Source organism: Melanotaenia boesemani, chromosome 21, assembly GCF_017639745.1.
Source record: "Melanotaenia boesemani isolate fMelBoe1 chromosome 21, fMelBoe1.pri, whole genome shotgun sequence".
NCBI lineage: Eukaryota > Metazoa > Chordata > Actinopteri > Atheriniformes > Melanotaeniidae > Melanotaenia > Melanotaenia boesemani.
Window position 1 is genome coordinate 14947263 of NC_055702.1, and position 17244 is coordinate 14964506.

The 17244-nt window shown below is 35.0% G+C and overlaps 2 protein-coding genes across 2 annotated transcripts in view; both read left to right on the forward strand.

Annotated features, from left to right (window-relative positions):
* The first annotated feature begins 2166 nt into the window (after positions 1 to 2166).
* Positions 2167 to 9143, forward strand: muc13b (mucin 13b, cell surface associated). Its single transcript, XM_041974337.1, has 12 exons — positions 2167 to 2297; positions 3452 to 3760; positions 3874 to 3996; positions 5375 to 5484; positions 5640 to 5698; positions 5831 to 5964; positions 6599 to 6727; positions 6807 to 6849; positions 7019 to 7056; positions 7631 to 7718; positions 7959 to 8211; positions 8300 to 9143. Exons 1-12 carry the CDS (start codon positions 2243 to 2245, stop codon positions 8483 to 8485), a joined length of 1527 nt encoding a protein of 508 aa, XP_041830271.1. The 5' UTR covers positions 2167 to 2242; the 3' UTR covers positions 8486 to 9143.
* A 1580-nt stretch (positions 9144 to 10723) lies between these two features.
* The window catches only part of lrp2b (low density lipoprotein receptor-related protein 2b), a 34616-nt gene continuing 28095 nt past the window's right edge, over positions 10724 to 17244 (forward strand). The window contains 12 exon segments of the mRNA XM_041972990.1: positions 10724 to 11309; positions 12884 to 12994; positions 13214 to 13336; positions 13837 to 13953; positions 14178 to 14288; positions 14744 to 14860; positions 14969 to 15085; positions 15364 to 15507; positions 15922 to 16038; positions 16300 to 16428; positions 16585 to 16754; positions 16959 to 17182. Of these exon segments, the coding sequence (XP_041828924.1) occupies positions 11243 to 11309; positions 12884 to 12994; positions 13214 to 13336; positions 13837 to 13953; positions 14178 to 14288; positions 14744 to 14860; positions 14969 to 15085; positions 15364 to 15507; positions 15922 to 16038; positions 16300 to 16428; positions 16585 to 16754; positions 16959 to 17182 (1547 nt within the window). The 5' untranslated portion in view covers positions 10724 to 11242.

Consider the following 17244-nt stretch of genomic DNA (forward strand, 5'->3'; position numbering starts at 1 on the left):
GAGCAGGTGATAAAAAGAGGACAACGGAGGGAAAATAGAAGGGTACAGTGGGACAGCATAGGGGCGGAGAGTCTTCACAGACCAGGTGGAGAAGGAAAGATTATCATTTGTAAAAGGATAATCTGCATAACAAACTTGTTTCTTAATAATTGTGTATTGTTTTAAATTACCTTCATGATTTCCAACAAAAACCCTTTCATGACTAAAATAATGAAAGAAACTGAAAACTCCACAAATATATACAAAAGAAATAATATTGGCCCCAAAACTGAGCCTTGCAGAACTTCAAATTTTACTCTTGATTTCACCCGATTTATTTGTATATAATGCTCTCTGTTATTTAGATCAGTTAAAGTTTCAGTTAAAGTTTAAGCTAAAAAAAAAAGACAGTTCAGCCCCGGGTGGCTCAATTTAAACACTGACCGATCATCTTATTCAGACCCTCATTAACCTCTGTCACAGCTCTTTTCAACCTTCCTGTGGTCCCTAAAGAATAAAAAAAAATAATGAAAAATACAGGGCTTCACTGACTGACATCCACCGCAGCACAACTAATTAGTTTCAGATCAATTACAGGCGGCATGTAGGACAGCAGGGACAGTTTTCATGTGGCTGACAACCAAATAAACAGTAGTCACGGGAAACAAATGCTCCTCTTTCTTTCTTTCTTTCTTTCTTTCTTTCTTTCTTTCTTTCTTTCTTTCTTTCTTTCTTTCTTTCTTTCTTTCTTTCCCTCCTTCCTTCCTTCCTTCCTTCCTTACAACACTTAAGATAAGATTCTGGTTTTACAACCTCTTCTTTTTCCATTGACACCCAAGATGACGCTGAAGTAATTGTGTGTGCCAATTCAGATGTGGAATCTGGATCAAGGTTAACCTGGACATATAATTTCATAAGCTGTGATTTCATTATAATTATAGTAAATGTCTAAAGATTTCTATAACTTCCCTTTAGACGAAGTGTTTTAAATGCAAAGATTTCTTCAGTGGTGCAACTTTCTTGTTGAGTTCTTACCAACTTTTTTCTTTTTAGCTGTTTAACTGTTAATGATTGTTTTATAATCATGATGTGTTTAAATCAAAGGTCATCCCACTCTTTTTTTTTTTTAGTGGCCATCAAGTTTCCACTAACACTGCACAAAGTGGATTGAATCACTCTCAGAGGCGACATTTCCAAACTTATTCATATCATCACATTATATTTAATGGAGATGTCTGGAAACGGTTTTATTTGAAACAGAAATCTTGTTTGAAAAGTTCCCCGAATGCTAAATGGTGACAAGGCAATTGCTATAAACTCATAAAATGACTGGGAAGGAATATAATCTGTAACCTATAAAGTCTGAGACTGAGATATGTGTGAGACAAGTCAAACATTGTCTTAACAACCAAAAGCAACACCATGATGGGCATTATGTTTGAGTTAGAAGCTCTGATGGCAATATTAACCCCCATCTCCCTATAGTGAAGAATCTTTTAAAAAATTCCTGAATCCAGGCATTAATACAGATCACCCCCAAAATCTAATCACTTGCTCCTTATTCCACTTCTAAGACTTTCTGAAAATCCACTTTTTAAATTATGTTGCTAACAGATAGACAGGCGGACAAAAGTACATCATCAAAAACATGACCTCGGCAGAGGTAATAAATGATTGCGTGATAAAGTATTATGTTAAGAGGAAATTGGTGTAAGGTGGAAAAATAAATAATTGTTAATACTCTAATGGTGTTTTGAGGGGAACCACTTTTTCAGCAAGTTAACAATGTGAGGGGTCTTGTATGATCAAGTGTGAGAAGTTTGTCCTTAAAAGGAAAGTTCTTCCTATCAAACGAATGGAAATTTTTCATCCCAGTTTAAACTGGAATGCTGCTGTGTATTTCTAAGATGTTTTCTTTTTTTTATTCCTAACACTGTGGCAAAGTTAGCTGTTGCTGGAGCTGGAAGCAGGCTTTGTCTTGACCTGGTCAATTTGGCCCCTGACGCACCTTCTGGTAAATTACCAAAAACAGAAATAAACATATGATAAATAGCATGAAAATGTCTTCCTCTGTTTCCCCTAGTTTTAGACTGGAAAAACATCTTAGCGCACTGTACCGCCCTGGGAGGAGTGGCTAATATTTAAAACAGGCAGTGCAGAAAGACCTCACTGCCATTCTGGTTTTGAGGCATTAAAGCTTTAACTACAGACAGTCTGCACTGTTTTCTTCTTGTGGTGAAATTCTATCCCGTTTTGTTTCACTATGGCCAAAACATTAACTCTACTTGTTGTCCTTTGGATTGCTGCTGCCTTTGTTGGTAAGTAGTCTGATTTTATATGAATTTTAAAAGGGGGGGTTTCTACTAAACATAAATATTTTTGTCTTCTGATTTTAAGATTTTAACATCAAAGAATTACAGAAATTTTAACACATAGTTTAATGACTGCTTTAAGCTTTACCTTAAAGTCATTTTTTATTTATTTAAATTTGTTTAGCTCACAAACAAGCAAATAAATAAACATCTATGCTGATTCCAACAGCACAAAAACAGTAAATCTGGAAGTCTCTTTATTCCCACTTTATTCCCATCTGGCCTGCTTGATGCTTTACATATATTACTATAAATTAGAGGAGTGAAGTTTTTAGCCATAGTTTGATCTTATTTTCTTTGTTCACCCCTTTTACATTAAATAATAGTAATAAAATAAACATGTTATTTAACTTGTTTTTTTGTCTATGTTTGACTTGAGTGGATGTTTTTATATTTACTGATGAATGTCTAATTTAATCAAAGTTTAGTCATCTATAATTTGTTCACCTGGGTTTAATATTCTACAAAAGCATTTGGACAAAACAATAAATCAGTTCAATAATTTATCTGAACCTCAACATTCATTTGTGTGTAGTTTATCAGATTCTACCGATGGCCACCAGTCTAATGATAATAAAACTATTATGACTTTGAAGACAATAATTTGGTTCCAAAGTCATTGGTGTTATTAAATAACATATTTATGCCGTCACAAAAATTAAACATTATAAAACAATGAATTACCTTTTACACTGTGAATATCTGCTTATCAGAGCCGTCCTCTTCCCCACCCATCTGTTAAGCTGTAAATCTTGTTGCTACAGTTAGTCCTTTTTTTCTTTGTTTAATCTAAAGGTTAATAGAAAAGACAGGCAAAGTCATAATGCAGTATCATAAACGTTTAGACAGTCTAGCTTATCGTCTAAGCATGAAAAGTCTTTTTCTGTTTTCTTCCATGGCCATTTAGATATAAATTAAAATGTGTGGTAACCTGTAAAAAAAAAAGAAGAAAAAGGTTTTAACTTAAAAAAATTGTGTTCATATGATTTTTATTTTATTGTTTTTCTAGTAAACCTGTTGACATTTCAATGTGAATACACACCAAATACAGGTCATCAGTAACTGTTTACATTGTGCTGCTCTCACTGAACCAATCTCAGCTCCATCAGCCACATCAGATGGATCGGACGGTGGTGGAGATGGATCAGTAACAGAACCTCCAGCAGCAGCTACAACAACAGCAGCTCCAGAAACTCCATCAAGCCCAGCAACTACAACAGCAGCTACAGAAACTCCATCAAGCCCAGCAGCTACAACAAAAGATCCAGATACTTCATCAGACCCAGAAGCTACAACAAAAGATCCAGATACTTCATCAGACACAGGAGCTACAACAAAAGATCCAGATACTTCATCAGACCCAGAAGCTACAACAAAAGATCCAGTTCCCCCAACTACAGAGTCTCCAAGTACAGCTAATTTGTCCATTGTTCAAATAGAGGGAATTCTCTTGAATCCAAGTGTTCATCCTTTAAAAGCATTTTTTGTGTGTGTTTTTGCCTTTTGTTCATTATCTTTAAAGATCCCTGTATTCCAAACCCATGTGGCGGTGGAAGCACCTGTGAGCCTCGTGCTGATGAGGACTTTGTGTGCCTCTGTCTGCCTGGTGATTCTTATGATAGCACAGCCAAGACATGTAACAAAGGTAAGTGCTTATGTTATGTGCATCTGTGGGATGTAGTAAATATTAGTAATACTGAGTTATTTGTTTGTAATTCATTCAGTCATCTAGTTCTTCCAGATCAATCACCATTAAAAGCATCCTAAGAACAGTAAGATGAGAAGGTTAATGCAGCTCTCCTCATCTGCAGACCTAGGAGATGGTTAGTCTACAGCCATGGGGATGTGGTGATTGGTTTGGGGACATACTGAATCCCAAAGTTCAGCATTTCAACCAATGCCATCTTGTAACTTTGATATCAGACATTATAAGTGAGTGGATGATTTGTCTAGGCAATACATACAGTAAGTCCACTGGGCAGTGGTTTGGTAATTAAAATGTCAGTCTAAAGCATAATTTTCCTTTGCCCACTTTTGTTTTACTCTCGATAAGGCAAAAACCTGCAAAAGTATAGTACATCTTGCTGTGTTGTATTACAGACGACTTAATTTTAAATGCAGCACTCAACCTCTTCTGATTATTGAATTAAATTCATATATGATGCAGTTTTACATTGGCTTAATTTCTCAGAGCATTAAGTCCATCATTAATAATCTATCTACTATAACGTAAATACAAAATAAGAGGGTAAACTGTTTGAAAAAAGGAAAAAAAATCCTAAAAAATCTCTAAAAACATTTCATGTTTAGTTTTTTTTAAATGTACAAACAGAAGACTTTATTTAAAAATTAATGTCTATATACCACCATGGCAGTGGCCTCTGGTATATAGTTTCAAGTACTGTCCTTTGACCATGGCCACCTCACACCTTTAAAACTAGAGCTATTAACAAATAGTGACGGATTTACTACAATGTCAACTCTCTACACCCTTCCGGTAGCAGCTTGTTAATCAGAAAAAAACCCAGCCTCAAAGCAAGATAGAGTATGCTCTAAAGCATACTGTTTTATAATCTACTTCACCCCAAATAGGATTGTAATTTATGAGATGAGAATCATGCTATATTTAAAAAGCTTTGAAACTATCATTTGAGTTGAGAAACTCACCAGCCAACTGATATTTAGGCTTGTACTTCAAATAAGAGGTAAAAGTAATTTTTTCATAGACTTGTTTGGTATTCTTTTAAGCAAGACCTGCCTGCCAAAACCAGAACACAGATTTCAGACTTTTCTACAGCTGTTCACATATTTTGTACAGAATGATTAAAATAAAAGAAAATTTTTAAAGATATGACGTTTTGCTTTCTGGAGTAAATCTTCATGCTGAGCTAACAGTTGTTGTGAACATGTGACTGAGCTTCTCCCAAAGAAGTCAAATAATTTCCAAATTGAAATGTAGTGCTTTTATTTGTGTGTGTGTGTGTGGATGTGCAGCTCTCTGAAGGTGATATTTTTCCATTTAGCCAAAGTTTTCCCTGGACAACTGCAATTGTCTGAAGTATTATATTCAGATGATCTGAAAGACAAGACATCAAAGGAATTTAAAGTAGCTTCAGATAAAATCATTACAGCGGTAAGCAGTCAGTTATCTCTTCTATATCTTAATTTAAGTAAATAAGCATTTATTTATATTAATGGGCTTGAATCTCAGCTGAAGTTTGCTTAACAACACAGGCTCATGTGTGCTACCCTGATGCCTAAATAAAATATTCTATTTCCAATACACAGTTAGAAACTGGTTTCAAGAAGGATGAAACATACACTGGATCTACAGTGTTGGAATTTCGGTAAGTTTTAGAGTGGCAGCATCATCATCTTCCTATTTATCCCAAAGCAACCTCTCATCTTTCACTTACACTGTATTGCACTGAATCATTGCAGAATATTATCTTCGCTAAGTGTGAATTTTGTCCACATAGGGAAGCTCAGAGCAGGTCAACACGAAACACTAAAGCTGAGGCATCAGTACAGATCTTCTTTCAGGCATCTTCCGATATCACACAAGATAAACTGAAAGAAATAATAAACACTGTGAAAGGGTCAACATTCACTGGTAAGTTTAAAGCTTGTTTCTTGTACATCATAATTTTCTCTTTTGAAACAAACTATTTTTCCATGATTTATTATAATTTAATCAAAGAACACATGTGTGATTTATTTTAACATAGAATGTAATTGTATGTTTTTCACAATGCTTTTCTGCTGTTTAGTTGTATTACTATGTTCAGTAGTGAGCATTGTTTCTTGCTTTGAGATTTAAAATATAAACAAAAACATTTCATTAATACTTCAGCAAATTTCGAATCCATTAAGATTTTTTAACAATACATGATTTTAATTGTATTAATGAAAAAAAACATGGATGTTATCCATATTAGAAGCAATTACTCTGATCTACTCCAGTATTCCTGTAATCCCTGACTGATCATACCTAATCATAAGGCAGCGATACAGAAGTGAGTTATTGATAATCTTACTACTCTGTCATAATATCTTCCATGACAAATGCCTACTCTGCCATTTTTCCTTTCTTTGTGTGATGGCTTCTGTCAAATGCAAACAAAATGTGTACTCTAAAACTCAGTCAAAACTTCTTACAACAGTGTTTTGTGCATATCATGTAAGTTTTTGAGCTGGATGAAGTGAAGTTTGCAGATCGGATCATCTTTTCCCTGCTTTATTTAAAGCCTCAGACCTGTGTGAGAGCAAAGCTTGTGATGAAGCCAGTACAATATGCAAATCAGAGGACGGTTCGTTCACCTGCAACTGTAATGAAGGCTACATTAAAACAGGTTACACTGACAGAATTTGTCGAGGTAAGAGGATTTAATCAGCATGAACAGTAATTGTGTTACCCTGCAAACTCATGTTTTTGTATTTAATATATTTTCACAGCTTGTCCAGGTGGAATGAAATTCCAGGGATCTGAGTGTGTCAAGTAAGTCTGTCTATCTATCTATCTATCTATCTATCTATCTATCTATCTATCTATCTATCTATCTATCTATCTATCTATCTATCTATCTATCTATCTATCTATCTATCTATCTATCTATCTATCTATCTATCTATCTAATTTTATAATAAACCCACTTTTTGTCTTTCAGTTGTCCTTTTGGCTATTCTGGTTTTAACTGTGGGGAAAGTGAGTATACATAACATACTGTATAATTGATGGCAACAACATGATTATAAATTATTATCTATAAAGGTTTTGTTTTAATTTGTGCCTCTCAAACAAGCAGTCTTATTATATTTTGAACTGAAAGTTCAGTTCTCACAAAATTATTGAAAATGAATTGAAATATTCCTACTTCAAAGTTTAGTCAATGTGTAAGTAAATAATGTCTAAGTAAAAATGTAATTTCATTGATCAAAGTATTTCTTGTTCTTAATAATAATAATAATAATGATAATAATAATCAACATGTTGTGCAATATGTCCTGTTTAAGTGCAGTTGTTTAAACACAAAGGAAACAAAATCCACACTTAGGAAAAGACCTAAAGCACAGATGAAAATTTGGAATATGTTAAAGAGAAAAACAACTATAAAAATCTTTGTATTGATTAATTAATTAAAAAGCTTTTGACTGATTAAATTAATCTCTAAGATGTGTAAAATCCTCTGGTTCCCCCTAAAGCTGCTAGATGGTCCCCTGCTAGGAAAATGGTAAAATTGTTTTGTTTGTTGGTAACAACCTCTTCATTGTGATGTTAGATTGGAAGTTGGTGCTGGTTATAGTTGGCTCTGTGCTTGGAGGACTGTTGCTCATCACCCTCATTGTTCTGCCAGTAGTGGCTTTGAAGTGAGTTTCTCGCCCTCATTCACCCGTTTCCACACTTTTAGCTCCTTCTTCTTTGTAATGTTAGATTTTCCTCACGTTACACTCAAACCTAAATGTTATAAGCTGTAATAAATTAGGAAGCTTCATTATTGTGATGTTTTCTTCTTTGTAATCGAGTAAATTTTTGTAGTCATGTTCATTTTTTCAAGAAATATGAATCTAGTTTTAAATATGACCTGAATACATACTTAATGTTTTTAGATCCCCAAAGAAAAGCTCCAAAAAGAGCAAGAATGAAGACATTGGGAAACCTTACGTCAGTCATTCTCCTGCCAAAACGCCACTAGTTAATAGCAGCTTCGTCAGTCGCCCTGCAGCCTCAGTCAATGGGCAAGCCAATGGTCCAGCAGGGAATATTGGGGCGCCTCGGATCCCACGGGCCACACCCAACAACAACTGGGACAACAGGAATAATATGGAGATGACTTCAAACCTGGCGCCTGGGAGGAACACGGTGGGTATGCCTCTGTGTGTCTAAAACCTAACTGAACAAATAGAAATTGTTTCTTACATCAAAACATTTGTTTTTCTCCCCACTATAGCGGTTAAACGATGAGCCAGATGACATGTACTCATACTCACAGAGTCGACCCCAGAGCAACCCCTATGCTCAGTCACGACCCCAGAGCAACCCCTATTCCCAGAATAGAGCCCATGTCAACCCATATGCTGAGAGGCAAGGCCACTCCAACCCGTACTACACACACGACGATGGAAAACGGTTTTAATTAATGCAGAATCACAAATGTTGACCCTACAATGACTTTTCTCCAGATCAAAAAATTGTTAGACTTATTCCTCAGATATTAGAGAAATGCATGAATAAAAACAATAGTAGCTTCTATTTGCAGATGTGCTATATGCAGTGTGCAATAAGAAGTATTGTTATACCATAGTAGGACCAATTATAAGCTGTCCTGTCTGTTTTTGTCTATCTCATGAAGTCTTTTTTGCAATTTCAACATTTTCTCTGACTCATCATTAGTTGATTGAAATGTTAGTTAACTAAGAATTGTTTATCCTCATTTAACAAAAAACACAGACCCTCAAATTGAGCTAAAACCTAGATATGGGGAGTCTAGGAGCTCCTGCCTAGATAATGTTTCGCTCATCCATGAATTTACACATTATTATTTTACTTAAATGTTTCAGGTTTGTGCTGATTTTTAGTTTAGTACCCAACTTTTTGTAAATGAGATGAGCTTTATTTTTTTCCCTCCAAATCAAAAGTGCTAAGTTGTCCTGTCATTAAGTGTAATTTATGTCAAATGTTTACGACATCTGAATCGTATGAATTGTATGTTCTATTTTGTATGACTGAGAGTATATTTTATTGTTAACCACTTTCAGGGCTGATTAACTCGAAGCTGTCATTTTTGTAAGCTGTCAACTTTTGTATTGTGTCAGCTTTCCTTTGTCACTCCTGTAATATAATATTTAATTAAAATTATAAAGATTAAAATTCATTAAACTCTATTTTAAAAGAACTTTCCACTTCAGATTTTTTCAGGGATTATGAAAACCCATCAAGTCAGATTCAAAATTCTGTAATTATCCATCGATGTTAATGATGCACTTACGTGCAACAATGAGTATTTATTTTTTGGCATCTATTGTTTTATAGCTTCTTTAGTAAAGTCTAAATATGTGACCCTACACTTACGCATCATGAATAGTCTAAGTCTAGATATGTGTAAGGTGGCCGGTGCAAACTACTGTTGCTACCACTAGAGGGCATCAAAGAGTCAGGGTCCTCAGCATGCCCCTTAGCTGTATGGGTAATCTATAATCGAGAAATACGGAGGCCAACATGACTCCCCAAATACATTTTTGATTATTTAGATATTTATATTAAATAACAGAAGGTACCATAAAGTCTACAATATATTTTTTACTGGTTGTTGTCCTATTATATCCTGTCATTATTCTGTATATTTAAATAAAATAGTGTCTGTTAATCAGTAGAAGCAAACAACATTTACATAACATCCAACAACAGAAAAATGAAGAACAATAATCATTTTTTATCTTCACATGTGGAAATTAGTAAACAAGTCATCTACACAGTGGCATGCGAACACCTGATATGATGAATTTTGTTGCTCTCAATATCATGAATTTGCTATTGTGCCACTGAACAGGATCGTTTTATAGCCAAGAACGGCCTAAAGTCCTTTCACGCTTATAGTTTTTACCATCAGTTGTTGACACTGATAAAGCTTCAGTTTCAATAATGCTGAAAGGATAATAAGAGCTTCCTCTTTCTGCCACAACGTTGTAAACCAATCGAGCAGAAATGAGGTGGCAAAGGTTGCACAATATAAAATCCAATAAAGATTCAGCAGAAGCTGCCTGTCATCAGTTTCTTTGATTGTAAATATGATAATGTCCCAATAATGCTGAAATATCCTGATATAAAAATGCTGCATGCTGCATAATAAAGTTAATGATACTTTTGGTTGTCCCTGAAAAGAGAGGAAAGATGTGTATAATGTAATTCTACATGAACTAATTGCACACATATTGATACACATGCATGTGTGATTGTGTAAAATCAGCTGTGAGTTGCTTGTTTAGTTGCCTACCAGGGTCTACCAGTGCTTCACAATAAATATTTGTGGATGTTTATCATAGTGAAAAAAATTTAATAACAGCCTTTTACAAAAAATACCCTTGAAGGTTTGGATTCCACAGTCCACAAATAAGACCGTGTAAATGCAAGGTTGGTGTACAGTTCAGGCCAACCTGAATAATTTGTCATTATGCACCAAGTCCTTCAACTAGAAGGTAAATATGACTCATGAATCTTTCCATTTGGGTTCAGGCTCTTTACTCTCATTTCCTTTAAGAAGCTCTGTTAAAATTCTCTTAAAGAAATTGGAGGTTTAAATGCCACAGTGATGCAGAGAGCTTCCAATCACTGACTGAAGATAAACATATAACAACAGGTTAATAATTCAGCTAATTCAGTTACAGTAAAAGGCCATTAATGTAAGTCACATACCGAACCCGGAGAACCAAACAGACAAACAATGAACCACAAAAACATTTGAATCAGACATTGAAAAGGATGTTTTTAATTAAATAATATGTCTGTGCTGACAAATGCACTGATGCTCATAATGAATGTAAGAAATACTTTTCAGATACGTCTGTATTGACTTTGGCTTTAGATGTTGGCGGTGGACCTGTCACACTTATATTATTACCGAAATATGAGCGTTTCTTGCTGATGTGGACAACATAACAACAGGTAAAAGTTAATCTTAGATGAAGTTTATGTAAAGAAGCAAGCCATAAAAAAGCTCTATAACTCCATGTCACATTGCTCAGGGTTTTACATCTCAATTTTAAAGTCATTATCTTCCTTGAGACCATTTAGGTTGAGAGAGTCATGGGTGCAGACTGAGCATGAGTCTACATATTTTGTTACACCTGAGCTGTGAAACACAAGAGCACTGAGGAGGAAAACTGTGTGGTAAATTATGGACCTTAATGGTCTTCATCTTCTGTCTCTTCTGCTGCTAACCCAAGGGATTCAGCTTGTTCAAGGTATGCATGCACTCTTATTTTATTTCATTTTCAAACCTCAAATACAGGTTAGATTGAAGGAATGAGTAATGGGTAATAGTAATCAATAAAAGCAGAATATATAGTTATTTTTTTACTTTTGTACACCGCCATTATCACCAAAAGATAATCATGCAAACTTATTTAGCTCGATGTTTTGATATTTCCCTGAATTGTGAGTTGTACAAAAAAAATGCTATATTTTTAAATCAACTTTTATGCTGAACAAAGTGTTACAAATAGATAACTTGACATTATAAACTGTTTTAACATTTTTCAAGCTATAAAAATCTTTTAAATTCATGTAAAATACTGTGAAAATAATCTGACTATATACAAAGCACTGCAAAATGTTGAAAACTGCAATAAAAAGGGTAAAATTGTCTTTAGTATTTCAGGCAGTTACATCCTCCACCGAGACTAATCTCCTGTTTAGTTACTTTAATCAAACTGATCCACATCAGCATATATTTATATATATTTCTTTTACCTATACCTAACCTCTCCAACTAATTTTACATTTGCCTTTATAGCTTTTATCCAACAAATATATATGAACAAAACGCACTCATGAGAACAGAAAAATCCAAATGAATCCACGAGATATACAAAAGCTAAGGACATAGAATAAGTTATCCCTCTCCTAATTCTGACATTAATAATCAACCTGAAATGACACTTTAACATCATCCAAGGCCACGAGGTGGTACATTCATGGTTAACTTCTTTTTAAAAGCCAGATCACATGCTTTCAGGTTCAGATGCTGCATAAGGAAAAAATATGAGCTGCTGAAGTCGTAAACACATAAATTCATTTCTCATCAAAATTGTGAAGTTTTTTTTTTTTAAATATTTTCCCAAAATGGTGATTTTTGAGAGGTTAACATCCTTTTCAGGCTAATTTGCTTTACTAACATATCTTCTTTTAGACTTTATTTAAATAAGCACAGACTTTATTGTTTATTTATCTAAACTATTGAATAAAACAAACACTTGTAATATGTAATAATGGATAAATGCTATCTAAATTTAATAATCAACTGGAGAAAGTTATTACTCTATAAGTCACTATGTGCTATTCACCATGTTAAATAAAAGGCTTTAATTTAGTCATCACAGGTCAGATTCTGCAATATTAAACTTGTCATGACCCTGAAACTTCACACATACCTACAAAAAATTATGACAAATACACAAAACTGGCCAGTCCCATACAGAGATTTTACAAATTAAAAAAAGAAGAGGATGTATTATTTATAACTGTTTTGATTTACCAGACATATTGTAATTTGGGAATAATTTTACTTTCTCACTTCCTATCAAAGTAATTGGAACTCGATTAATTAAATAACTCTCCTGCAGTTCTAATAGTTGGAAATTTTCAAGCCATCTACTGCCAACAAAATATATTATTTTGTCTTGTTAGCTTAATTTGAGATGGAAAACTGTTTTAAACAACTTTATTTGTGCCAATTATGCAAATCCAGCGTTTATGCCCAAAGAGAGAAATTACATGAAAACTAATCTTTCTTTCTGTTTCTGTGTGTTCTCTGTAGGAAGCTGTAGTAATAATGAGTTTCAGTGCACCAGTGGTCAGTGTATCAACATAGCCTGGAGGTGTGATGGAACTAATGACTGCACAGACGACTCGGATGAGCTTAACTGTCGTACGTATTGCAATCTCGTTACTGGACAAAGCAAATAAAACCAACATAAAGGCCCAATGTTTCCATTGCTTATTATCCTATAAATGGCATGACTTAGAATATCATGACATAGCTGGACAATGTGCTATTTTTTTCAAATAAAAGTACACAGTTGACGAATCAAGCAAAATAAAGGTGTTATCATCTAAAAGTTTATTAGATGTTTTCTTTTTGTGGCAGCATCTCCACCGTGCACATCGCAGGAATTTAAATGTGTAACAAGTGGTGAATGCATCTCACTGGGATTTGTCTGCGATGGGGAGGAAGACTGTACTGATGGCTCAGATGAACAAAGAGCATGTGGTTAAGTAAACATAACGGACATTTATGCTAATAAAGTTTTTTTGTTGTCTTTTTTTTTTTTTTTTTGGAAGATGTACATAAGTGAGGAAAGACAGCTTAAAGTAGAACTCATTAAATGCTATTTGAAGCTTCAAAAAGAACATTAAATCTGAAACCACTAGGTGGCCACATCATACCAGCGTAAAATTCAAGTTCAAGAAAAAGAAAATCATTAGTCATGCAAATACCTAATGCCACAGCTGAATTCCTACTTAACATATAATTGCCACAAACTTTCTGATATACTTTCCTTTCACATGGAAGTAAAGAAGGTGCTTTTTGTTGGTCATAATGTATTTTGTAACACTGTCAATATTGATCATAGTGAGGCCTTGTACAGTGTTTGCAGAAGTTATGGATCAGCCTTTTAATATTACTGTCATGAATTTATTTTTTAGTTATAAGACTTTTCTGTTAATGCACATTTCAAAACAACACCTACTTACTCGGCCTTGTTTTAGACGGGCGGACCTGCAGACCAGACCAGTTCACCTGCAAGGAAGGCCAATGCATCCCCAACAAATACAGATGTGATCATGTGAAGGACTGTGTGGACAACTCTGATGAAAACAACTGCAGTAAGAATTTAATCTCTGAGGGAACCCAACCTTGATGAACTTAGCGGTCCGAAATCATAAGAATCTTGAGTGGTGGCAGACATTAGACATTCTAGAAAATTAAGTCTGAAACTGAAAACAAAACATACACACACACACACACACACACACACACACACACACACACATATGTGTATATATATATATATGTGTGTGTAGTATTAAAATAAAGTTACTTTTTGCAGATTATCCACACTGCACGCAGAAGACATGTGCAAATGGGGCCTGTTACAATAACTCTCAACACTGCAATGGGCTACAGGACTGCAGAGATGGCTCTGACGAATTCAACTGCAGTAAGTAGACAAAACTCACTAATGGGAGAAATCTTGTTAAGGTGACATCACATTATCTTCTAAATATGGGTGGGTGGGGTGGTCTGGGACAAGTGTTCAGCTTTATTTATTTATTTATTTATTTGATTATTTATTTATTTATTCTAAAGCTAACTTATTTTGTTTTTTATTTATTTATTTTTCATGTAGCCCAATAGTTTTTTATGATCTTGACGAACAAGCAAAAATGTGGCGTCCGGTCGCCATCTTTATTATGTTTTATTTGGTTGCATGCCAGAACCATGCATGAGTGTCAAACAGAGGGACATTTTTGTTTTGTTTGTGCTTATTAAGGTATTCTCTCTCTCTCTCTCTCTCTCTCTCTCTATATATATATATATATATATATATATATATATGTCTTAAATTTTTTTTTCTTATTTGTTAATTAAATCATTTTCAACACTTATTTATAGCAAATCAGCACTGCCCCATCCACCAGTATCAATGTGCAAATGGCTACTGTATCCCACATTCGTTTGTGTGTGACCACTGGGATGACTGCGGGGACAATAGTGATGAACAAGACTGTTGTAAGGAGGAACATTACTTAATAGTCATTTGCACACATTTTCAGAACAGTTAGACACTTGGATGTTATAATAATCAATGCACTCTCTGCTATTTAACTCATTATTTAGCGTACCCAAGCTGTAAAGGCAGTGAGTTCACATGTTCTAGTGGCCGTTGCATTCCTCAGAACTGGGTGTGTGACAAGTTCAACGACTGTGGAGACTTCAGTGATGAGAGAGGATGTGGTGAGAAAACTTTCTTATAAATATGAAATTCATAAGTATTGTTAATAGCGGTGGTATAACTGTGATATTTTGGTTCTTTTCTGTAAACCCTTTAATAATATATTTGTAAAACTATTGAAACATATCAACTTATTCTAAAAAATAAAGCATTGAAATTCTATAAGCAAATGTGATGATAAAGCTAAAACTATGTAACACTATGTATATTTTAGATTAAGGTTAGTTTGTACATTGAAATGAGATGTCGATTTATGTATGTGTGATCCTGTGTGTTTTAGATAGTAACTCAAGGGATTGTTACCCTGGTGAGTGGGGATGCCCAGGATCCACAGTATGTATATCAGTGGGTAAAGTGTGTGACAGCAAACCAGATTGTCCTGGAGGTACAGATGAAACCAACTCCACAGCACAGCAGACCTGCAGTAAGTCTCTCTAATGCTCAAAAAATTTCACATACTGTTCAAGAGTGTGATTTATTATTATTGTCCATTCATATCAAATTGAAGTGAATGCAGTTAAACTGTAAACCAGGCGTAATTGAGAGCAAAGCAGGCTTATGAAATATGTTATGACATTTAAACATAGTCATTGAACTGTAAATTTTTTACAAGACTTAAACATAATGCATTGTCCTCATAAATCTTTCTCAGTGGTCAGCTGCTGACTGTCAGCAGATGACTTTTGTCTTTTTCAGTAAATTGTGACTAAGATTTTTGTAAAGGTGATATGCTTGAGGTAAAATTTTAAAATGACATGTTCTCTTGATGATAATTAATGCATCAAAAATCACTTACTTTAGTTGAATTGGACTTTGATGTCTTAATTTTTACTCACAGGCTTGGACCGCTGCTCCACCTTGAGCTGTGAGTTTCTCTGCCACCCTTCTCCTCAGGGCGGTTCATGCTACTGCCCCGATGGCTTTATAGTTGCCAATGATAGCCGATCCTGTACAGGTGAGTGCCACAATCACCTTTAGAAAACATGACCTGGATTTATTGTAACATTAGTAGAAGTGGATTGTGTCTTAGCGATCACTGATAAAAAGCAGAGAACTCTGGGGATAATGCTCCCAGTCTGTTTCAGCTCTTATCATGAGTCAGCATTGGGGTGTTAAGATTACTGGTGGAATTTCATGGAGTTTTGATTGCAAATTACTGGTAATGGATCATAGCACAACTGCCAGTACCATAAAAGCTGTTTGCTCTATTGCCCAGACTATAATGACTGTCAGATGTGGGGGATCTGTGACCAGCTGTGTGAAGATCGTCCTGGAACACACCACTGTAGCTGTGCTGATGGCTACTTCTTAGAGCAGGGTCATATCTGCAAAGCCAATGTATCAGGTATGTAGTGACACATCCCATAGCTCCTTAATACGGCACTAATCTGCTGTATAATTATTTTTAAGTATGCATTATTGTACCGGCATCCAAATGTTATTGTCACAATTACTTTCAAAAATACATTCATTACCACTATCTGGTATTTGTGTTTCTCAGCTGGATTGCCACAGCTAATTTTCACTAATGGGGGGGATGTCATGATGGCTGATATACATGGGCGCTTTGTCAGAACTCTGGTCCCATCTCAAGGCAGAGGTTTTGCTGTAGGAGTGGCCTACAACTGGCGCAGCAACATCGTGTTCTGGAGTGATACATATACCAAGAAGGTCCGTCTGATGATAATAGCTTTCTATTTTTCTTTACCTCTATTATGTTGTTACTTCTTAAAATGACTGCAAAAACAAGATGTGTATCTAAACTGCATCAGTATAGTTAAATATGTTTTAGTTACTTTGAGCTTGACTAGCAAAATGTAGCTTATATGCATTTCACAAGTGCACCCACCCTAAACTATTTAATTCCTTTCCAAGGTTTATTCTGCCAACTTTAATGGAGAAAACATTAAGGAGGTTCTGACTGTTGCGGTCCAAGATGTCCAGAATCTTGCAGTGGACTGGATCAACTTCAAACTTTATGTTTTGGAGGCTATGGTGGAACGCATTGATGTGTGTGATTATAATGGAGAGAATCGAGTGACACTGGTGGCAGAAAACCTGCAGAGTCCTCATGGCCTTGTCTTGGATCCTACAGTGGGGTGCGTTTTCATGCTTGCCTTGCATGCAGCTTAGCATGTTAGCCATATTTAAAATGTATGCA

Excerpts from the sequence above, each read along its gene's own strand:
- muc13b (XM_041974337.1), top strand. The coding sequence starts at position 2,243 with ATGGCCAAAACATTAACTCTACTTGTTGTCCTTTGGATTGCTGCTGCC. Across the intron at positions 3,761-3,873 it reads CCCAACTACAGAGTCTCCAA|ATCCCTGTATTCCAAACCCA; the intron begins GTACAGCTAATT and ends TTATCTTTAAAG. Across the intron at positions 7,719-7,958 it reads CTGCCAGTAGTGGCTTTGAA|ATCCCCAAAGAAAAGCTCCA; the intron begins GTGAGTTTCTCG and ends TAATGTTTTTAG.